Source organism: Dasypus novemcinctus, chromosome 11 (assembly GCF_030445035.2).
Source record: "Dasypus novemcinctus isolate mDasNov1 chromosome 11, mDasNov1.1.hap2, whole genome shotgun sequence".
Lineage (NCBI taxonomy): Eukaryota > Metazoa > Chordata > Mammalia > Cingulata > Dasypodidae > Dasypus > Dasypus novemcinctus.
The window spans coordinates 110,015,813-110,040,179 of NC_080683.1; the positions used below are offsets into that span (position 1 = coordinate 110,015,813).

Here is a 24,367-nt window from a genome sequence, read left to right on the forward strand (position 1 = left end):
TTCAACACTAATTTAATAAATGTCATTGAGCTTGCACAATATGTCTACTCTTTGGCTAGGTGTCATGAGATACAGAGAAGCGGAAGACATAGTCCACATAGTCCTTAAGAGTGCACTGGGGGGAAGTGGACTTGGCCCAATGGATAGGGCGTCTGCCTACCACATGGAAGGTCCATAGTTCAAATCCCGGGCCTCCTTGACCCGTGTGGAGCTGGCCCATGCGCAGTGCTGATGTGCGCAAGGAGTGCCCTGCCACGCAGGAGTGTCCCTCGTGTAGGGGAGCCCCACGCGCAAGGAGTGTGCCCTGTAAGGAGCCGCCCAGTGTGAAAGAAAGTGCAGCCTGCCCAAGAATGGCTCTGCACACACTGAGAGCTGACACAACAAGATGACACAACAAAAAGAAACACAGATTCCTGGTGCCACTGATAAGGATAGAAGCAGTCACAGAAGAACAAATAGCAAATGGACATAGAGAACAGACAACTGGGGCAGGGGGGAGGGGAGAGAAATAAAAAAAATTCTTTAAAAAAAAAAAAGAGTGCACTGGGCAACAGACTACATCCGAGAAATAGGGAGAGAGGAGAAATAGGTGAGAAGGGATTTGTCCGTCCAGTACTGGGCTTTTTAAAACTTAGTTTTATTGATATGATTTATAAAGTATACACTGAATGGTATTTGGTATAATCACATGGTTGTGTATTCATCAATTCAATCATTATTAGGGTATTTTCATTATTCCAATGTTAATACTGGGCTTTGAAAGGACCTTCCAGGAGAGTGGGGGCCTGGGGAGTGGCAGAGTACAACAGAAAGGCATGAGATTGAGGAGCTGTGAGATGGACAGTAGAGAAAGAAGACTCTCTAGGAGTAGCAGGTGTGACTTACAAGAGGAGAGAAGCAGCCGGTTGGGAGGCAGGTGGATGTAAACATCATTGACAGGAGGCCCCTGGATGGAGTCTATAGTCTAGTCAGCTGAGGAAGCTACAGAGTGGGAGGTTGCCAGGTTTGTGGGGGAAGCGAAGTTGTGAAGGGGTAAGAAGGGAGATGGGCACAGGCACCCATGCCAAGGTGGTGAATATTTTATAAAGAAGTCTGAGTGGATTGATAGAGGGGAAAAGAGGGTGATGGTAATGTGCGCCATTATGGCACAAGATTGTATCCTCCAGATAAGACCTTCATTTGGTTCCAGACTGTAGCAGAAGAGGCAATGAGGAATTTGGGTTGGGCTCAAGTAGAAGCAGACAGGTCTGCAGTGGCATGGAGGTAGGACAGGAAAAGGGTCACAATCTGGTAAGTCAGAGTCATCATAGCTAAACTCAATTCAGTCTGTATCCAATGCCAAATAGATCAGACCAGCAAGATGCCAGACTCAGACTTTATGGGCCGACACACTATGGAGAATTCTCAGTAAATCACATCTATGAATTTCCTCCATCCAGATATTCCTGTTTCTTGAATCTTACCCTTGAGTTACCCTGACAGCTTAGGGCAATCCTGGTACTCTTCAAAGTCTTGCCATGATCTTTCCAGCGATTTCCAGTATCTGGGTGGAAGTTCAACCTAAACAAATGGCCCTTTTGGGTTGCATCTGGGTGTTTTGGAGAACCTTTAAACTAAGAAGACCCTCAGCATCCACTGCTTCATCTTGCCTGGTTTTAGTAAGTAGGCACAGTGCTCCTCTGTGGAAGGTAAAACTATCTATACAGTTGACCCACTGGTTGATGTGGCAGGCATGGGTAGAGGGAGAAGGAAGAAACAGTTTGGAAAGCATAATAAGGACCAAAATGTTTGGGCTTTCCAGAATCCTTAAATCTGAAGTTTATAAGATAAGTGATAAATAACAAATTTTAAAAATGTTTGGTTTGAAAATGTTTGTGTTTCTTAAACACCATATACCTAGTTGAAGTACCACTTAGTGGAGAAAGGTATGGGTGATAAATGTGTGCTTGAATATCTTTCTTTTTTCATGATAATCATTTATTTTTGCAGTAGAAAAATGTGTCCCCATGTGTTTATCTTATAACTGAGTTCATATCCTAATCATTTTCAAGACTCCACTTTTGTTGAGTTTTACATTCTTTTAAAATATTCTGTAGTTCCTGTAGTATGATCCATGGATTCCTGGTGGTCTTCAGGATACTTTTAGGGGTCTGTAAGGGTAACACTATTTTCATAATAATATGAAGACATTATTTGCCTTTTCTACTGGATAGATATTTGCACTGATGATGCAAAAGCAATGGTGGGTAAAACTGCTAGGCCCAGCACGAAGCAAGGCCATCCTGTAGCACTGGCAATTTAAAAAAGCTAGTTTCATGTAAGAATATTCTAGCTGAGTAGTTAAAATTATTAGTTGTCTTAAATATCAACCTATGAGAACATGCTTTTAAACATTCTCTGTAACAAAAAATGGGACGTATGCATAAAGCCCTTCTCCTTCCTGGAAATAGGCTGGGTGACTCAAGGAGAAGCACTGACATGACTGTTTAAGATGCCAGCTCAATTAGCCACTTTCCTTCATGGAACTTCATTGTGACTTGAAGAATGACTGATAGTCAATCATGCACACACTTTGGTATTTGGCAGACATTTGCTTGAAAATAAACAAGCTTGTCACATCAAGGACAATAACTGGTATTATTTACTGCCAATGACTTAGTTCAAGCTTTCAAGCAAAAATAAAAATTTTGGAAAACTTGAATCTACCCCATGAGCATGGCAGCTTCTTAAATCTTAAAAACTTTCCCCCCACTTTTTATTATGGAAAATTTTGTACACAAAGGAGAGAACATGGAGTAATATGATAAACTCCATTTTCCCAGTTTGTTTTCTCTATCACACCCTCTATTTTTACCTTATTGTAGTATAACATGTTCAAACTTGCACATATTAAAATATATAACTTGTGAGTTTTTTTTTTTAAGATTTATTTATTTCTCTCCCCTTCCCTCTCCCACCCCAGTTGTCTGTTCTCTGTGTCTATTTGCTGCATCTTCTTTGTCCGCTTCTGTTGTTGTCAGAGGCACGGGAATCTGTGTTTCTTTTTGTTGCTCATCTTGTTGTGTCAGCTCTCCGTGAGTGCAGCACCATTCCTGGCAGGCTGCACTTTCTTTCACGCTGGCCGGCTCTCCTTACGGGGCGTACTCCTCGCGCATGGGGCTCCCCTACGCGGGGGACACCCCTGCGTGGCAGGGCACTCCTTGCACACATCAGCACTGAGCATGGGCCAGCTCCCCACGGGTCAAGGAGGCCCGGGGTTTGAACCGCGGACCTCCCATGTGGTAGACGGATGCCCTAACTACTGGGCCAAGTCTGCCGCCTATGAATTTTTACTTATGTAGACACCTGTGAAACCATCATTACCGTCAAGATACCAAATATTTCTCGAAGTTTACTTGTGCCCCTTGGCAATCCATACTTCGCTGATGAGGTGGGGGTGATTGTTAATGACAATTTGTTGATGTTGTGTAATGAAATGTGAAAACATTTGGAAGATCTGCCTAATAAGCAAAGCATGATGTTACAAAGTCATGGATGTATTGAAGATCCATTGAAAGGTTAAAGTAAACCAATAGATTTGAATGGAAAGAGTAAGAAAGGTTCATTGATATAGTTAGAGATTCTATATTGCAACTAATCTTTAAGAAACTACAACTTGTTGAATTTTGGAATACTATCAGAAAAGAATATATACAATTATTTGGTGGAAAAGGCTATTATTCTCCTCTCTTTTTGAACTACAAATCTGTGTAACGCTGGATTTTCTTCATACACTTCAACTAAAACAATATATTCCATCATATTGAGCCAGCCATCTTCTATTAAGCCACACATTAAGGAGAATCGCAAAAATGTAAAAACGATGCCATTCTTCTCATTGTAGCTCTTTTCATTTTGGAAAATATAGTTATTTTTCATAAAATATTATATGATAGTGGGGTTATTGTAGATGTTTTAAATTGGATCAGTAATCTAAAATCTCTGTATTAATACTGATAAATATAACCCACATAAACAAAAGCTTTTGGGGGTCCTGAGGAATTTTTAAGAGTGTAAAGGAGTACTGAGGTCAAGATGTGTAAGAATTGCTGATTTAGTTAATAGGTCCAAAGAATCTAGGAACACCTCCAAACTTAATTTTGATCAATATTTCCAACCTTTTCTTCCAACAAATTAATTGTGGTGGTTATTCAGCTCTCTCTCTCTCTGTAAAATGTAAACTTTTTGGGTCCCTCTCTCAATTTTTTTCTCCCTCCTTTAATTTCCACCCAGGCATTCTGTGGAAAAATGTAACAAGTGCAAAAATACCACAGACTGACAGTCGCATATCTGTATAAAATGACTCATTTAAGAATCATTACTAGTGTGAAACTGATATTCTGTAATATAGAAATGTCTCTTTTGTCGTGGGCAAGATCAAGGAAAATGTCTTATTTTCTTTTGCTGACAGGAAAGTGATTAAGAACTTTTCACCTCTACTTAGACCAATTGAGATAAATCTATTTCAAGCATGGTAGAAGAGGGAAAAGTGAAAAGACAGTTTTTCATCTGAGTCAACTGAACATTTTCTATCACTTGAAATCTTTAGCAGTTAAATTTTTCTCTGTTCAAAATTATCAAGTAATTTAAAAAGAGCGAGTGCAGGGTACTTTATAAATTTATGATGGGTGACTATGTAATTCCTCATCCAAATTGGGATGCTTCTAAGTGTGAAAGGGGGATTGGTTAATTTCTATGCTGGGATTAAGGAAGAAGACCAGGGCCATCTTTGTTTAACTGGAACTATGTCACCTAACTAGAAAGTATAACTTTCCTGAAAAAGTGCAACCTTTGACTTGTTAAAATACTATATTTCAGATGTCTATCTGGTTGATTTTTGTAATCTGGTTGTCCTCTTCTTAAGTGTTTCTTTGATGAAACGTGTCTTCTAATAAGAAAGTATTTATAGTTTTATTGTTATATGCCCTGTAATAAAAATGAAAAGCAACTGGTAATTTGATACTCTCAGCTTATTTCTTTACATCTGCTTGAGTTAGAGGAAACGTCAGGATAAGTAGCTGAGAAAATTAATCTTAGTGATGGCTCACTTTATTTTAACTGATGTGTCATCTTTTAATCTGGATGCTAATGTAAAGTGGCAGCTGTAGCTCAGGCTATTTTGAAAATTCAACTATCTGTTGGCCTGGTTTCAAACCTTTTAATTTATATTAGATGGCTTAGGAAGCCTGCCTATTAAAGGGGCAGTCCTGAGTGGTAGATTTAACTATCCAACAAATTAAGCATCACTACTAGAATGATACAGTATCATCTAGGTTACTTTATTATTTATTTGGAGAGCCTTCAATTTTAGGTGTATTTTAGAAAATATGAAGGTAAATATTGAATTTCAAATAAAATGAAAAATAAAGTACATGAATAAAATTTTTGGTATGCAGAATCTGTGGTCAAACAGCCATTAAGATGTAGGAAATTAGTATTATGAGCCCCTTCTAGTTGCCAAAAAGTTATGGCTTACTAGTCAATGATATGGCCTAACTGCCTCTCAAGTGCCTTTTTTCACCACACTGATTAATATTTATTAATATTTTTAAACTGTCACCACAGTGCTTAACGTATAGTATTCTAGGAATGTTAGGTGTTATTACTATTAGTAGTAGTAGTAGTCATTAGCATATTTATTGCCACAGTAGTCTTACTTTCCTAACATCAGAAAACCTATTTCATGTTTATTACAGATTTGCATTATTCTTAATGATTTCTGTTAAATTGGCATGCGATTAAAATTAGTGCATTCCAAAGGTAAAATATATATATTTGGTGCATTTATTTATGTATATCTGTAATATTTTACATATAATATTAATACCTATTTCTGTATATGTAATTTTTGTAAATGAATATATAGGAGAAGAGAGAAAATTTGATTTAACTAGGTTTTTTGGCTATGGCCCAATAACGTTGGCAAATTGATTCTATTTAAAGTAGTGTTATTTAAAAACACAATTAACATGATAATGTGATGAAATCACCAGAGACCAGCAAGTAAAACTCATCGAGTTCTTCTCCATTTCGGTGAAACATGGAGGATTGTGGAAGATGCAGGGGCAGTGGGGGGGAGTGTAAAGGAGCGCTGCAGAGAGAAAGGCACAAGGTCCAGCAGTCCTGGGGACAGACTGACCTTGCTCTAATGGTGGCTGCCGCCTCCCAGCGAGGTGACCTTGTACGTGCTACTTCAGGTCTCTCAACCCAGTTACCTCACTTGTAAGATGAGGATGATAATAGCCGTTACCCCCGGAGGCTGTTGGGAGACTCGAAAGAGATAACACACCACCAGCTCTCCATGTCGGGCTTGGCACACACTCAGCATTCATGGACTGGTGTCTGTAATCGTTGCTGTTTTTGTAACAGATTCCATGTAGAATTCTTTAGTGGAGACTGCAGAAACATTAGTAGAAGGAAAAAAAAAGGTCAGTTTCTTCTTGGTCCTATAAGGGGTTTGTCAAATGTCCTTACTGACCATCTTTTAAGAGGATGGGAGAGTACCGCTTATGAGGTAGGCTAACCTGGAGATCTGAATGAACTCACAGCATTTCTACCGTCATTGCAATTCATGAATTCTCTATTTCGTCTTAAATCTTTGCATTACAGTTTTTGCCAAAGCTAGACTTTGATTAAAATGACATCTCTGATTAATTGGAAGAGAAGTAGTAATAAAATTCTCTTTGTTCTGCCCTGTCCAGTGTATCCTTCTTTAGTTATATACTTATTCTTAAAATCGAATTGGGGAGGGGTGAAAGCATGATGGTGGTGAGTAAGTGGCTCCTAGCTGTCACCTTGGCATAGGGAACTTAGGAGCCATTGATATTGCCTGTGTTGTTGATAGGGTGAGGTCACTCGTAGCTCCCCTGGGACATTTAAAGAGTTGCTAGGTACTGTGCCCGCAAAGGCTCCTATTTCACTTTAAACTTCTTTGGGCCCTTTTTGGTTGTAATTTGCCTGTGCAGCTTATTGAACAGGTATTTACTGGACTGTGAAGTACCAAGCATTATGCTGTATATGGAGGCTCAAAGATGCCATTCTCGAGGGAAGTCCTGCTGGCAGACAGTACAATTCAAAGTGATAATGATGATAATGAAGCTCATGGGAACCAGGAGGGCCATACACCTGATTCTTGCTGGGACAGTCAGGAAGGCTGCACAGAAGAGGAAAGGTTTGAACTGAAAGTCGAGAATGTGGGGAGAAGGCAAGTGAGAGGGGTTTTTTCCAGGCGGAGGAAGCAGCTGAGCAGAGGTCCAGAGGAGTATGTTCAAGGGTGTGTAACTAGTTTACCCTGCACAGGATTGATTTATCCCTTGAGGTAGATCTTAAGGAGTTCAGGTCTTATTATGGGGAGCCACTGACAGATTGTGAACTTGGAGGTGGCATAATCAGATTTGGGCTTTAGAAAGGCCACTGTCCCGGTGGTGCAGATGCATGACGATTGAGGGAACAGGAGATGGAGGGGCCGGCGCAGCGAGGAGTCCGTCCCGCTGGTCTGGGAGGGCACCGAGCCTTTACCGTGGGCCTGGAGAGCAAGGCTGCAGAAGAGACAGCGCGATTTTCAGACTTCGGGTGGGTTGTGAAAGAGAGTGTCCTTAGTTTCTTAGGGCTTTGTAACAAAGCACCACAGACTGCGGGGTTTAAAACAACATTTATTCACTCACAGTTCTGGAGGGTGAAAGTGTGAAATCAAGGTGTCTGTGATGCTGCACTCCCTCTGAAATCTGTAGAAGTATCTGTTCTTGCCTCTTCCTAACCTGGGGTGTTTGCCTGCAGGCCTTATTTGTTCGCTGGTTGCAGCCGCGGCGCTTCCCTCTGTCTGTTATCACAGGGCTTTCCTCTCTTGCAGCTCTCTCTGTCTCTGTTCCTTTTCTCTTAAGATCCAGTTCGGCCTCATCTTTGCTAATCATGCTTTCAAAGACCTTGTTTCCAAATGAGGTCACGTTCATGGGACTGGGGGTTAGGCTTGAGCATATCTTTTTTGGGGGGTACACAAGTCAACTCATAACAAGAGGAGAGACTCCTAGGATGGCTCTGAGGTTTGGGTTCAGACAGACAACTAGATGCTAGTACCCTTCACCAGTGCAGAAGGTAAAGCGAAAACAGATTTTGGTGAAAAGACGAGTTCAATTTCAGACGTGTTATTAAGCACCTGTGGCGCAATCAAAAGACATATTCAAGAGAGAGGTCAGGGACGTAGGTGATGCCTCCGAGAGAGACAGATGGGATCCAGTGGCATTTGGTGGGTTGTTGGAGCTAGGAGCAAGGCGGAAATAGCTGATATGCCTCAGGGAGACCTGGGGCTTCAGATTAGTATTGCTAATCTGAGATAACTATCTGAGAGGAAAGAAGGAGACCTCATCCAGGGGCTAGGATGAAGTAAATAGGACAAATCTATTTATTGTTTTTTGTTCATCTGTGGGATCCGGACAGCAATGGAATAAAAACCCCTTCTACTATTCAAGCTTTCTTGCTCTCTTCCTCTTATTCTGGTGGAAAACAGAAAATACTTTATTTCCCATTAGGAAATTTAAATTCTCTGTCTCTTTTCCTTAACCTATGAGGATCCTTTGATTCCTTCCTGACTTTTATATATTTGGTATAAAATGCCTAAAGCATTAACTGTAGCTAACAGCAGTTTGTCAATTCATGTATTTTGGCTCTATTTGATCTTCTATTGACTAGGTTAATGATTCAGGTGAGTATTTTGTCTTTTGGCTATAAGTAAAGGAAATTACATTTGATCATCACAAGTTTTATATTTCATACCAGAGAACCACAGCTGCCAAAGAGCTTTTCATTGCTAACAGCACTGATCAAAGCAAAAGCTTTTACGTAAGCATCCAGTCTTAGCATAATAAGGTTCAGAGAAAGACAGTTCACAATTTTGCTACTTGATATGCTTCAACTACATATTTTAACAAGAATTTAGTTTGCAAGCGTGACAAACATTTATTCATAATTAGCATGATGTGCTTTTCAGTGATTTGCTTTTTCCTTTTTTTTTTTTCCTGTAGAATATTATTTACAGACCCTTTCTGTATCTTTCCTAACTTTATTTGGCCAAACAGTAAACACCAAATTTTCATGAAAAGATCAATATAAAACTCAAGAGACACTATGGGTTCCTCTTATGAGCCCATTCTCTTACCCCCCTGCTTCCTTGTTTGCAGAGCTCCCCCTTCTTTGTGTGGCAGTGGGCTTCAGGTAATTGGTTCCATTCTTCTGGCCAGAGATTGGTTTAGGAAGTGGCATGTGACCCAGTTCTGTTACGGGAGGGGAAGTCTGCTTAAGTCTTCAGAGGAAAGTTTTCTCACTGATAAAAAGACATTCATAGGGAAGAGAAAGTCATTCTTCGGCTGGAAATTGTTAGGGATACCTGAGATGCCAGGAGCCCCCTTACCCTTTGGGGACAAAAGCCGTCTTACCCATGGGGAAAACCCCAAGCAAATGATTCCTGATGACCTTGTTAAACCACTGACTAGCCATCCCTGGAGTGACACTACCTTAGGTTATAGGGGGTAATAAAATTTCTATAATTTCTTAGCCATTTTGAATCAGAGTTTACTTGTAGCTGAGTGCCTCCTCACAGAAATGCATTTCAAATGTGAATTAAGAAATGTATTCACAGGAAATAGACTCAGTATTTTGCTTTAATGGATATTTAAATAGCAGTTCTTATGATTAGCAAATGTTGCTAGAAGCATCCATAAACAGCCTAATGAATACCGACTGACATAGTGTATCAGCTGAATATCAGCTCAGGTGTAGTGGGATGTGATGGATTCTGACACCTGCCAAAAACAGCCTTGATTTAACAGCATTTCATCTAGTTTAAATGAATTTGCTTATAGCTTTTGGGGGATTCACTTTCATTTGTATCCCTTTAAGTGTTATTAGAGGGAAAAAAAAAATCACTGAGTCATTAAAACACTTTCTATTTGAGATCCTAAATCCTTTACATGCCAAAAAAGGTGACTAATTATTGTCTTGTCCACAGTCAAAGAGTGGACCACTTTCAGAGTGAAGTATAGACTGAGGGATTCCACTTAAAGAGTAATTAGGACTTGTGGGGGAAAAAAGCCAATAAATCAGAAATTGTAAAACCAAATAGTGTTGTTTACATTGTTAAACTACACATAAAATATATTCATTGAGTCTTACTGGATTTTCTAAACTATATTCCTTTCCTTCTTGTGAAGGGTACTGTTTTCTCCTCTGAAAGGTCCAGGAACTCAGAGGACTAAAGGCACTATTTGAAGCTTTTTGTGGATCCCAGAAATTACTATGTCCTTAAAGCTAATCCATTTCTGTGGGTGTGGGATCCTTTGATTGGTTTGAATTCAGATGGGGAGCCTCTGATTGGATTACTTCAGTGAGGCATGTCCTAGGGTGGGTCTTGGTCCTCTTGCTGGAGTCCTTTATAAATGGGAGAGAGAAAAAGCCTGAGACACATAGGAAAAAATGTCAGAAACAGAATCCCTGAGAGGCTGAGAGCTCCCAGAGGCCTAAGCCTAGAATTAGCAGAGCACAGAGGCACGGAAAGAGAGCCCAAAAGGCTGAGGCCCGGAGGAGAGGGAAGAGATGAGCCATCTGCCTGATTGCCACGGCTGAGCTCAGGGAGAAAGTGAGCCTGGAGGAGAAGGCAGAGACCCAGACCAGCAGAGCTGCCATGGTGCTCACCATGTGGCAGGAGTCCAGGATTGCCCACAGCTGACTTTTGGGGAGACAACATCTCTCATGATGCCTTGATTTGGACATTTTCACAGCCTCAGAACTGTAAGCTTGTAACCTAATAAATTCCCATTGTAAAAAGTCCCAGTTTGGTTTATTGCTCCCAGTAGCTTTTAGCAAACTAAAACACTTGGTAATTAAAAACAGGTGTTTAACAGTGAGATTTACAGGTAACCCCTAAAGTTTTTTTCAGTTAGGACATTCAGTCTCTTTCCCTCACAAGCAAACCCTCATAGGAACAGCTTTCAAATATCAATATTTAAAAATGCAATTTCAGAGCCTTTTCCTCTTTGGTTACAAAATGACCACAAAGGTGCAGCAGCAGCTAAATGATGGAGAAGGATTTATGGGGTCTGGGTGATGGATATATTCTTATTGTGGATTGATTATTGAGAATTGATATATTTTTTACAAGAACATAGAGTTACAAAATTCAGTATTAGGCAATGTCCATCCCATTTCCTTCACGTGTAGTTTTTAATTTTTTGTTACCCCAGTGTCAATATAAAAATTGGGTTGTACTCCAAAACATCCCAGTTTTCATGAGTTGTATTTCCATAAATTGGCAAGTACTTCTTGAATTTACATACATTTTTGTTGAAATTGTGACATTTCTTGGCATAACAGTTTCCATAAGTGTGCTCCCTGCTGTAGAATGAAATCTTCCTGAAGTGTCTCTTTTGTGCTTAAAGGCATGTTTCCTAAGGCTTCATTCCAGAATTTGGAGAGATAGAGCAATTTTTCCCTCTCTTTACACTTCATGATTAATATCCTCTTTTCTCTTCACTCTTTTGAATTCCTTTCCTTTTTTTCCCCCCTTTCTCATTTGTTTCTATAAGTTCTCAAATTCAAATTTCCTTCTGCACAGGTTTTTAGCTCCTTTTGAGTCAGAATTTTCCAGTGAGGTTGTACAGAAATCCCTAGATATGTGTTCATTTATAGATAGGAAAATGCCAACTCATGACACACAATTGAATTTTTGGTCATAGTTAAGAATTATCCGTGACTCCCTGTTCCAACTAGAGACAATAATCAGACCTTCTCTTTCAATGTACATAAAGAAAAGGCAGCTGTCATTCATCTCCCCACTCCTATACTATTTACTTTATTCTTGCTTTAATTATTATAATCAAAATCCAAATACCATAGCAGATACAGGCAACTGCCTTAACCATGATATGTCTGCAGCTAGGCCTGTGAGAAAAGAAATATGAAAAGCTTGTGGTTTTAAATTTATGAACATGATGTAATATCTGATCTTTTTTTTTCAGGGAGGTTGACTGTTTAAGAAAAAACTTCTTTTAGTTATAATAGATCTCTGTATATCACTGAAAGGAGTTTGTTACTCCCATAATAAACACATTAATACCACAGAAATAACTTGTGAGTGGGTCAGGCTGCCATTTTGCCTCGAAGGTGGAAGCTTTCAGGGGCCCTTGGTGTCTTTTGCTGTCAATCAAGTCACTTTCCCATGCCCAGAAGGTATCACAATGAGGTGTCAGCTCCCTGAAGGGATCTGTTTTTAGGGCCTTCGTTTCAAAATAGGGCTGTAGGACTCTAGCAGCATTAGTAAAGGAATTCGGTGGCCAAACCTGAGAAACAAAGGCAAGAATTTAAGCCTATTATCACAGATGTTGGTTAAATAACTTTTTTTGCATATCATTCTGGAATTACAGTAAGCTTCTTTATAAGTATGCACCTGATAGTACACTTAAGTTGTGTTTAATAATGCCAAGTTTTGGGATCAAATGGATCCGGGTTTATGAAGCCAGACAAATTGAATTTAAATCCCCTCATTGTCACAAACTCCTTGAGAGGTTTTTGTCAGTTTACTTTTCTGAGCTGAAGCATTTACATCTGTAAAATGGGGATAGTGATAGTACCTGTCTACCCCATAGGACTATGTTAGTGATTCAATGAAAGAGTAAATGTAAAGCACTTAGCCAGTGCCTGCCATATAGTAAGTGTTCATATAATGTTAGTGATTATTCTTACTCATCTACTATCTTATTTTTGTGGGATAGGGGACGGGTAAGGAGAGGCTCAGACTATCCTAATAAAGGGGAAATGATGGCTGCTGTCTAGGTACTTCTGAATGGTAGCTGTTCAAACCTGAGGTAGGGAGGTAGAATGGCAGGAAAGACATCAATTTTTTTTCATCAGTATTCCTTGATGTATAGACTCAGAGAGAGAGAGAGAGAGAGAGAGGGAGATACTATTTCCTAAAAACCCAGGCACATGAATTTGAATTATTTTGATTAGAAAATGGGTATATGAAAAATCTTATGAAATTTATAGACATAAAATCACACTGTTGTATATTTAATGAATTGTCTTTACTGAAAAAAACAAAACAAAACTATTGAATATAAAGACAATTCTAGGAAATCCAGGCTTGGAGTTGCCATGAACGTACAATATGGAATTACAACTTTTTGAAACTGAGAGAGACCTTAGTGACCATGAAATCAGATTCCTTCCCCTCCTGGAGGTTAAATGATATGCCTAATTATTTGCATGACCAGGATAATGAACAGTTTTAAAATTCCTGTTTTGAATTTTCTCACTGTTTTGTAATCTTTTATTTTGGTTAACTCCTTATTTTTAAAATTTTATTTATTTTTAAATTAAAATTTTTTTGCAAACACTCTGTCTTACCCCCTGGTTAATTCATTTTTAATGCTCATGGAAAAAATCTCTAACATTACATAGGCATCCTCTGTTAGATTGCTGAATATCCAGATAAATACTGTTACTTAGATAATGATATATTTTATATTTTTTAACTGAGCATTTTCAGAAATAGTGTCAACAGGGACTAATTAATAAAATGAAGGATGGTAGTTGCATAAGGCCATCATCCCCTAGGCTCTACATTTTAGAGAGGCCAGATGTATTAACAGTAACTTAAGATGGCAGCCAGCGGGGCTGAACCAGGAAAGAGGTGGTAGGGTTGCTAGCTAGTGCTGAAAAACCTGAGGCTTGGTAGATACAGTTCTCAGACACTTTGTTCTCCTCTTCCTCTCCTCCCAGACATACACACACGTACACATACACACACACTGAAATAAGGGAAAGTGGTTGGGATAGGACTGCCTACTTGGCAACCACAAATTACAACTTGAGGGAGAGGAGGTGGCTCAAACAGTTGAGCCCCTGCCTCCTACATGGGAAGTCCTGGTTCCATCCCTGGTGCCTCCTAGAAACAACACAACAAGGAACCAAAACACCAGCTTAGTGTGGCTCAGTGGTTGAGTGCTGGCTTCCCACGTAAGAGGTCTGGGTTAATCTTTGGCCCAGTATCTCAAAAAACAAACAAAAACCACCAAAAATCCTCCAAAACACTTTATAATGAACGTATCTGCTTTACACATCATCTCAAAACTGAGAAAGAGGTCAAAGTTGCACAACTGTTATTTACTGGCAGATATGGAACTCAAACCCTGGCTCTCTGATTCGAAAGACTTTATCACTACACTAGTGTTAGTGATTGGGGAATGCCAGGGACTTCTTATTTTCCCTAATGAACAGAGTTTACTGCAAGTAGTTCTTTGTATTAATACAAAAAGTTTTATATATATATTTGCTTGTGTTATATATTATATATATAAAATTGCTGTACTTTATATGTAAATACACATACATACATATGTATGTATATGCTTTTCAACTTCTTGACTGGGTTTTTAAAAAGGCAACATACTGAATTTGTAAATTTGACAGTTTTTATTCTTCCCAACTGCACACTCTTTGGCTGAGTATTGAAAAGTGGACATAGCATTTAGGATCACGGAAGTTTTCATCCCTCACAGTACCCTCTCTTTCCACCTCCTGATGAAGTGGGGTGCGTTCCTAGCTTGGCAGTAAAGGAGGAAAGTAAGAATCTGGATGGACTTTCTGGCACTAAGAGTAATCTTTCGTTCCTCCAGGGTCATAAAGAGAGGTTATTCCCAATTTAAGAGAATGGGTTTTAAACAATTACGTTGAAACCAGTTATCTCATGTCCTAAAATTCAGTAGACATTATGTGTTCAAATACGTTTCTCTTCTGTTGCTGAATTTATTCAACAGCTCTGTGATTTGTTAAAACCTTGTCCCAGATCTTTTCTTCAGTGATGCTTCTAGAGGAGATTTTTTTTTTTAAGGCGGTATTGGGGATTGAACCTGGGACCTCGTACATGGGGAGCAGACGCTCAAACCACTGAGTTACACCCGCTTCCCTTGAGTATTGGCATTTTGCTGCTACCATTTCAAAATTCATCTTACTGATTAATGCCTGAGTAGGGGAACAAAGCAGTGTTTCGGAAAGCAGATATAACTTGAAACGATATGCGGTAAGGCCCGGTACCAACTGCTCTTCTCCCTCTCCCCCCTCCCGCCTTTCCTATTGTTCGTGTGTCAGATAGCTAATGGTACTTCATACAAGTTGTTTTCAGTGTTCTGCAACGGGGATTCCCTAGTCCTAAAGCAACCTAACAAACCTCCTGGGGATAAAAGCAGGCTCTTCTTTAAAGAGTCAGCAGGAAGTGGGGTCTTGGGGTGCGTTGCCGTGTGTGATCAGTGCATTTGTCTGGAGGAGAATTTGTTCCCTGGCACCTGTGTTAAAGGCCCGCCCAGTCCGCCCCCCTCAGAGCGCACGTGGCACCCCTGGAAGGCCGAGGCTCCCCCGAGGGCGGGCCGGGCCGGGCGGCGGCGCGGGCCGGGGGCAACCCGGGGCGCCCGCGCGCCGCCCTCCGCTCGCCGCCCTCCGCTCGCCTCCGGCCGGGCGTTGGCTCCGCACGCGCGGCGCCGGCTCCGCCCAGCGGCCCAGGCGGGGAGCGCGGCGCACCGCCCAGCCCTGCCGTGTGGGTCTGGGGAGCCACGCCGCGCGGAAGGCCAGCGCCGGGGCTATGGGCCAGCTCTGCTGCTTCCCTTTCTCCAGAGAGGAGGAGAAAATCAGTGAGTGTGACCTGTCCTGGGCGGCAGCTCAGCGGCCAGCTCTGTGTGCGGTTGGTTGTTGGGGTAGTTTGATTTTTCCTACAGGGAAGGATAGCAAAGTAATGAGCTGTGGTTTTTAATGTGCATTTCTTAAAAGGACTGGAAGGGGTGTAGTTATAAATGAGCTGTAAAAGTACAGTCACCCCATAGATAGACGACATTAAAAGTACAAAATACTGAAAGAACTCCTTCCTGATTGTGTTCTTGAATTCCAGCAGCACGTTGCATCGTCCTACCTGGAGTCAGTTTAGTTTGTTTCTTTCAGTCACAGCATACAATTTGATCTGTCGTTCGAGACAGACTTCATTTTCTTATCTGAAATTGGCGTGCTTTCTGAGCAGTGCTCGATAATAACATCTCGAGAGGTCAAGCTGTTTTAAAGTGGCATATATTATACATTTGCAGATATTTTCGTGCATCTTCTGCTTTGTTCTTTGCCTAGGAGTTCAGGTGTAATGGTAAGACCACGCCAAGCAGGAGAGGCAGCTTTCCTTCCAGCAAAAGCCTCACCGAATATTTTTAAATGCATGCTAGGCAGATTCCCCATCTGCTTATGGCCCAGAAAAACAGAACTTAAAGTGATGACATTTGCATTGAAATTTTTTCCTCACTGGCTTTTAGCTTTGAGAAGTGAAAGGCTGGCATTTTAATTAGTGTGCTGAATAGTGTTTGCCTTGCACTAGTTGCCCTGAATTTTTACTTCCTTTTCAATGAAATGTTACCACATTTGCGGCTGCGTTTCTGTCACATCAGTGGTTGACTGTAATTTAAACAGGTCCACAGAATTTCTTGATGTCTGGTTCAGATGCACAAAGATCCAGATTTCTACATCTGGTTTATATTTCCTGCTGCTTATTTGTCAGGAAACCAGCTGGGGACAGGTTTTAAAAAATTAATTCATGTTTTATACCTATTCACTTGAGAAATAAGCTAATTTTTATAAGGAATCTTCTGGGAATGCTTTGAAATAAGTATTGGGAGACTCTGGGGCATTTAAATAAGCTGTGCTTTCAGTTTTACTGGTGAAACCATCTACAGTTTGTGATGGTCCTGACTTAGAACCTCAGGAGACCTTACAACAAAGCTATGCACTTTTTAACAATGGACATTGGCACGTGTTGGCCAGCCAAAAACTTTTTAGATCTTTGCCAGAATGATTTATTTGTAATTCCTGGGTTTTCGGGTTGATTCCTTTCCTAGTGGGAACAGGATCATCTGAAAGACCCTGCCGTGGACTGATGCCTGGCAGTGGATTTTCTCCTTCCCTGCTGTACTCCCTGCTCCCCGACACACCCCTGCTCCCCTCTCCTGTTTCTTCTTGGCTCTGTCCGAAGGAGTTGGCTTCTTGAGGAATTGGCTCTTTTTGGTCTTTTTCTCTGGGATTGTGTTTGATGTGCATTGCCTGCTGATGGTGACTGACAGAAAGGGTGTATATTGCTTCTTGGATTCCTGTCCTCAGATTTCCAACTTTCGAAAAGAAAATGGAGACACTGCATTGTGTCCAAAGTGAAGTTCTAGTCCAGGAGGGCAGAGGGTGCTGAGAATTGGCGCACCCATGCCCCCTTCCTCTCAGCTGTCTGATGACTCCTGGTCCCTTGTTTCTCTCTCATCACTCTTTCAGCTCTTTGCTTTTGTCGTGGCTTCCCTGCTTTTCTCTTCCATCTGCTCCCCACTCCATTCACACACCTGCCCCCCTTCACTTGCATATGTCCCTTGTGGAGCTCTTTGCTGATCGTGCTCTGGGTGGGTCTAAAGAGCAGGCCCTCTGCCAGGCACCACTGTCCTGCCCACTAGGCACGCAGGTCTATCAGTCCTTTTAAAGGCAGCTTGGAAAAAGGGGGCTGAGAATTCATTGCCCGGCCTGACTCAAGAAACATATAAATTAGAATTTGCTATAAGTAGCAGGTATATCATAAGCTGTGTTGAGAATGTATGAAAGAACCCAGGGCGGACTTTTCTGCTCTTGTTGCTGGATTGTACAGTAACCTTCTGTGCCTCATTCATCTTTTTGTCCCCACCTAGTAGCTTTGTTTGCTCTGCTCGGAGCTACATACTCAGCGAGCACATCCTCTAGGCAGAGCACAAGAAGGCAAATCCCCCTTACCCTGGTAATCCTACTGGAAAGGGCAGTGGCCCCAGGATCTACCTCCAAGGGCAGCTCAAATTATGGAGAATTACGTGAGTTGTTGTTGAAAGTTTGAATTTGTGGGTGTCGTTCTCAAAATACAGGTGAGTTGGAAAGCCAGTCCTCTGCAGTACTACAGAGATACAGCAAGGACATAGCCAACTGGCCATGCGGTAAGAGCCTGGTGACCCTGCCCCGCCTCCACCCCTCCCGGTGCTGTTGTACCCTGCTTTTGCCCTTTGGTGGTGGTGGTAGATAAAACAATTCTAATTTAATTGATTCATTAGTGCTATTATTTTATTTTATTTTATTTTTTTTTACAGTTTTTAAAATATTTTCTTTTTTTTCTTAATTTTTAAAAATATTACATTAAAAAAATATGAGGTCCCCATATACCCCCCCACCCCTCTCACCCCACTTCTCCCCCCATAGCAATAATCTCGTCTATCATCATGAGACATTCATTACATTTGGTGGATACATCTCTGAGCACTGCTGCACCTCGTGGTCAGTGGTCCACATCATAGCCCACTACCACGTTCCACCCAGTGGGCCATGGGAGGACATACAGTGTCTGGTAACTGTCCCTGCAGCATCACCCAGGACAACTCCAAGTCCCGAAGATGCCTCCACATCTCATCTCTTCCTCCCATTCCCCACACCCAGCAGCCACCATGGCCACTTTCTCCACACCAATGCCACATTTTCTTCGATTACTAATCATAATAGTTCATGAGTAGAATATCAGTAAGTCCACTCTAATCCATATTCTATTCCTCCATCCTGTGGACCTTGGAATGGTTGTGTCCACTCCACATCTATATCAAGAGGGGGCTTAGATTCCACATGGATGATGGATGCAATTCTCCTGCTTTCAGTTGTAGGCACTCTTGGCTCCATGGTGTGGTGGTTGATAAAACAATTCTGATTTAATTTATTCATTAGGCTTTTATTTTAATATACTGATAGCCAAAAAAATGATTTTTTAATCAGTTGTACAGAGGCCTAAGTTTGTGTGGAAAGTTAACTCCTTGTGTACCCAGAAATCTTGATAAGGGGTGAAAGATCAAATGCAGTAGAACTCATCTGTGGTTTATCAGATAGTGCACCATGGACCAGCTAAACCCTTTTTGTTTAAATCCCAGCACTTGAACATTTCTCCAAAAGGCATACTTTTTTTTGACCACAATAAATAGAATATACTGACAATGAATGAATGTTTCTTGGACTTTTAAGCTCTTACCATTGCTATACAGGAACATTCTTAACATTCATTACCAATTATTGTAGCTGTTATAAGATTTAAACTACTGTAGATATTCTTCAATTTATTTTTTACTTGAATTCTTATGTAGTGTTCTTATATCGTTTTCTTTGAATTACCTGAGTTTTCATAATGAGTGTTTGGAAGGGAATGTCCATTAATAGAAATTTACCCATCTTGTTAAGTAAACCTCAGAAGAAAACTATAGCTGTACAGCTGTTTAGCTGTACAGCTGTATAGCTGTATACCTGTAGAACTAATTTGAAAACATTTTACCTGTTCTTTTCCTGTTGTATTTTGAAGTACATTGCTTTTATGTAGAATGAAACATGTGAATGTCCGAGGATGAACTGAACTGCAATGAGGTAGTGAGTTTCCCATCACTGAAGGTATTCAAGTGAAGGATGGAAAACCACTCCTAGGGATGTTGCAGGGGAGAATGAAACAGCTGATGAATGGGTACTTGGACAATTTGGTTACTTTCTAGTCCTGATAGTCTGTGGTGCTGAATATAAAATACTGTTGTAAGTATGTATTTTAACAAGACACATTTTAATTTCATACAGGTAGGATATTTCAATAGAGTCTTTTTGTGTGGCATGAATTAGCAGGGCCCTTTATAGTGTTCATGTCATAAATTTGAATTAAATTTCAGGATAGTTTTTTGCTGATAGAGAATTTGGTGATGCTGCATTACTATGTGAATTGAAATCTGCAGTGTTGATTCCATGCCTGGCAAGTACTTATATTTTTAAACTTTTATCACTGTTATGGTGGTTGTTCAGTTATATTAAGGATGTCTGCAGATATGCCACTTCTTCAGAAGGCTTCCCAGAAATCCAGTAGCCTCATGCTTTGCTCTTCTCATGGGCACTTAAGATAAAACTGGCTTTGTGGTTACCTTTCCATAAATCTCTGTCTGGCCACATAGATTTCCAGACCTGTGTCTTAAATCTCTCTGGGTAGCGCAGACCGTAGCCTAGTGTCTCACCCCTGGGAGGGCTGCCGTAAATGCTTGTCAATTAAAAGAATGACACACACGTCCTGTTATGTTATGAGTATGTGAGAACCGAGGTTTACATTAGCCTGTTGGAGCACAGATTTTGGAATGGCCCTGGTTCATGTTGGAATCTGGAAAGGGCTTAGGGCGTTGGTGACTCAATGGCCCAGGGAAACATTTCAGCAGGTGGCCACTTACACTCCACAGCATCCCCCAGGGCAGTGCGGGAGAGGGAATGTCCCCTCTGCGGGCATTGTCACGATTTCCCTTCCTTGCCCGGAGATGTGTTTCTCCACAGGGCCACAGTGTGACCCACTGCAGTTTTGCTGCTTCCTAGTGAGAACATATGGCCCTTTCCTTGGCGAGCAGTTCTTAGTGTGGAAAGAGGGAGACGAGGGAGACCCTGCTTGCCTACTAACTTCCGTCTGGCCCTGGGCAAGCTGCCACAATCTCCGAGCCTCAGTTCCTCACCTCTAAGAAGTAGGCTTGAGCTGTCATGATTTTGACAGTGTATTCATTCTTTAAAAATCCCTTTACCTCTTAACTCTGAGAGTCTAGGAACAACAACCACAACAAAGAGGGATTATTAAAGATAATGTAATTCATTTTTCTTCTTTTAATTGAATAAATGCTTATGTGCCAGGTGCTATGCAGGGACTATTTTGAAAACTGCTTATGAAATGCAACCATTAAAAAATATATCCTCCCCAGCTGTTCCCTTTAAGAGGGGAGTGGCTGAAAACTGGAAGTTTGGGGCCCTCCTCAGTCTCAGTCCTCCAAGGGGTGCTGCAGGGCTGAGAGCTGGCAGGAGGAGAGGATTGTCTCATCGGCTCATTGTCTGCCGCTGCCCTCGTTTCAGAAGCAGGGAAGCACCAGCTAGCTAAGGAAGCTCTGGGTAACCCGAGACCACGTTTTGCATAAGATTTCTGCAGGTGATATTGTAGTAGCAGCAGCGGTACTGGGCAATGTGTAAAAAAATTTAAGCATAGTCACAAAAGATTGTAGATTTCTCTTATTATGTAGTGTATATCCAGGAGGTTTATGTTTTGAAAATTAGGAATATTCGAGCAAATGCTAATAGTTACTATTCTTCCTTTACCTCCTCATTCCCTTTGTTAATCCATAGGCTGTATGGTAAGTGTATTTTATGTTTTTCATTTTTTTCCTCCCCCAGATCTTTAAGAGTTTGTCTGGATGCTATGAGCCATTGCAGAATGCTTTCCATTGGGAGTACCAGGGATGTAGAATTGCTCCCAGCTCCAGAGCAGCCGTTGGCTGCAATGAGGCCATACCCAAATACCCTGCCCAGCAGTGTGAGGTGGTCCATCCCTAGAGCCTTCCTTCTTGGGTGTCATGGAAAAAAGGACCATGAGTCTGATGTACTTAAAAGTTTTGGCTGGTAAAATGCTTTCAGGGTATCTAATAAATCAGTTCCTTTAGATAACTTGCCTTTTGTTTGATTAAGCTGGCACTGCTTAATATGTAGATCCTTGAGCCTTCATTTTCAAACTTCTGATGCCCACAGTAAAGAAACTCAAAAGGGCCCCAAAGCTCTGTGTTGTATGGTGGAAAGCAGAGGGTTTTGGAGACAGACTTAGTTTGCTTTTTTGGTTTTCATATTTACTGTGTAACTTCTCTAAGCCTTTTTCCCGCATCTTAAATAATAACTACCTGTTGTGAAAATTAACTAAGCTAATAGCAGTTAAATGCCTGACACCATGTTTGGCACATAATAGACTCAATAAATATAATTTCTCTGCAGCAAATGAGAGCATATTTTATAGCTTCCAAGTCAGTTTTGCAGGGCTGTTGTTTTATTTCTATCATCTCAGGAAGGAAAAACAGAAAGGTAGAATTTCTGACCTCTGAATTGTTGAGTAGACGTCCAGCGTTTATCTACACGGCATCTTTCCCTTTGGGGGTCACCTCCCCTGCTCCTTGGGGTTTTGTCCATCATGACGCCCTGCCCACCTGCCCTAGCAGACATGCAGAGTCAGAGTTTCACTAAGATTTGATAGAGAATCTCTCTTCCTTTTGGGTTACAAGTGGAAAAGATGTAAGCAAGAGATTCCTAATTAGGGGGAGGAGCTTCCTGAGAACGAAGCCAGCACAGAAGTGGAACCCAGCGGAGGAGAGAGAACAGACAGTCCTCCTGCTATTGTTTGAGCCTCTGGCTTCAGCCATGCTGAAGACCTTCTCCATTACATGGAGAAATGAGTCCTCCCATTTTTCTTTGCTTAAACTTGCTTGAGTTAAATTTTGTCATCTGCAACCAGAAGTCTTCTGTGCTATTCTAGGGGATCCTTAGTGTATCTAAGAGTGGGCCCACTCTGGAACAAATGTTCCCAAACCTGGAGAAGAAGTGAAAGTGCTGATTCCTTGTAACCTTTCTGTTCCAGGAGAGCGGCAGTGGAATGTAGCCGTGAGCGAGGGCTGCTCTGAAGAGTAATTCAGTTCACTTCATCCACTGTTGTTGAATACCTCACAGTTGGAAAGCTGAGCCAGGTGTTAGGGAAGATAGAATGAGGAAGAAGACATGATCCCTTGTAGCTTTTTCACAGTTAAATGGCTTTTTAAAAAGAAATCTACTGGATCCCAAGGTTTATCATGCTGTGAAGGGAGAAACCGGAAATCAAGGATCTGGATGCTTTTAGCCTTACAAGGAAAGTCACACCCTGTCCATACCTGGGAAGTTACACAAGAAGGTCAGCCAAGTCTAATGAGAGGAGGAGTGCGTTAGTTACCACCAAGAGGCACGGTTTACAGCTTGATGCGAGCAGTTTGTGCAACAAACATTTTAGCAAATGGAATTTCCTTTAACAAACATCCATAATGTAACAGTTACAAGTTAACAGACCCTGGAACTATTAAAACAAACCTTTCAGTATTATAGTGAGATTCTTTGCCCTTAGCATAGTCAAGAAGTGATGGACATTAGCCATGGACGAGAAGTGAAATTTATGATGAAAATGTGAAAAATAAGTGGAGTTTTACCTTAAATTCTCCAGTAATTAGGACGTCAATGATGTTAATTGTATTCAAGGCTGAAATCAAAGATGTTTGAGGCTTGTAATTTATTATTTCTATCTCCTCCTCTGCCAACTTAGGAATTTAGTAAAGGACATTTATAAACATGTATGTATGTAAGACATACATACAGAAAAAACTATAGTGCCCGGGAGATGATGTACAAATAGGATGCTTGGGGGAGGGGGTGGTGGGAGAGTTTTACATTCCTGAGAAAGAGCACCAGAGCTTGACTGAGCTCCAACTCTGTGTGTGAGCTCACCTAGGTGGCCATGCTGATGGGAGAAGAAAGAAGAATCTGGAGAAAAAAGGTGATCCATTTTTCATGGCCTTTCTGAGCTACCCCCTCACCCCCTTTCCATCACAGTGATCAGATAGTTGTTGGCATTTACCATGTGTCTATAAATTGCATCCAGTTTCAGTTTGATGCCACATGAACCTGAATGAGCAAAAACAAAACTCACACTTTCTAAGCATTTTAAATGATTGTTTAAAGTTAGCTGTGAAATGCAGCTTTTTTTTCAGAAATTTGATTGATACTCATGATAGCTAATAAACTGGCAAGTAGGTGATTTGTTAGTCTAAGAGTTTGTACCTAGACCTGCATGCAGGAGAGTCAGACCTTATTTAGCCATCTGACAAGCAGGAGTGTGTCCTGAGGAGGGAGCCAGGGGGTGGTGAGGAAGCAGCCAAAAGGATGGCTGAGGGATGCTGGACTGCTTAAAGCAGGAAGAGAAAAGACAGAGTTAGGGTGTGAAATATGAGGGGGATTTTTAATGTGGAAGAGAAAGAAGGGTTGTTTTTCATGTCTCTAGGGGGAAGAATTAGGGCAGCTTGTAATTTTGTTTGTAGGTTTTGATCATGCATCCTTTTTTATTTACCTAAAAACAAATTACTTTGTGCCTTCATGTACAGTTGACATTAAAATGATTTAGCAGAGGATGTTCTAGATTTTCTTTCACGAGGAGATGAATGATTCACTAAAGAAATATACTTTGTAGGCCCAACTTTTATGAGTAAACCCTAAAATGTTTCATTCCAGAAGCCTTTGAAGTCTTTTCCCCCCCTAAGTTACTATATATATGTATATTAGAGAAGTTGAGGACAGTGTGTAATTTTTACACATTTTCTTTGGGTGTCTAAAGGTGTGATTGATTTAAGAGATTAAATCCGGTGGAATTCTAATCATGTTTGCAATAACT

At 41.0% G+C, this 24,367-nt stretch overlaps 1 protein-coding gene across 6 annotated transcripts in view; it reads left to right on the top strand.

Moving 5' to 3' along the window:
- Positions 1–24,367, top strand: part of AKAP7 (A-kinase anchoring protein 7) — a 146,924-nt gene that overhangs the window by 98,363 nt on the left and 24,194 nt on the right. For 3 of the 6 annotated variants that reach the window (XM_058307465.2, XM_058307469.2, XM_058307470.2), the window contains exon 8: positions 17,979–18,047. The exons of 2 other annotated variants lie outside the window; for them this stretch is intronic. In XM_058307465.2, coding sequence (XP_058163448.1) covers positions 17,979–18,047 — 69 coding nt within the window. Of the gene's footprint in view, positions 1–17,978; positions 18,048–21,312; positions 21,336–24,367 lie in introns of those variants that run through there. One more of the 6 variants, XM_071218663.1, reaches the window with a different exon arrangement.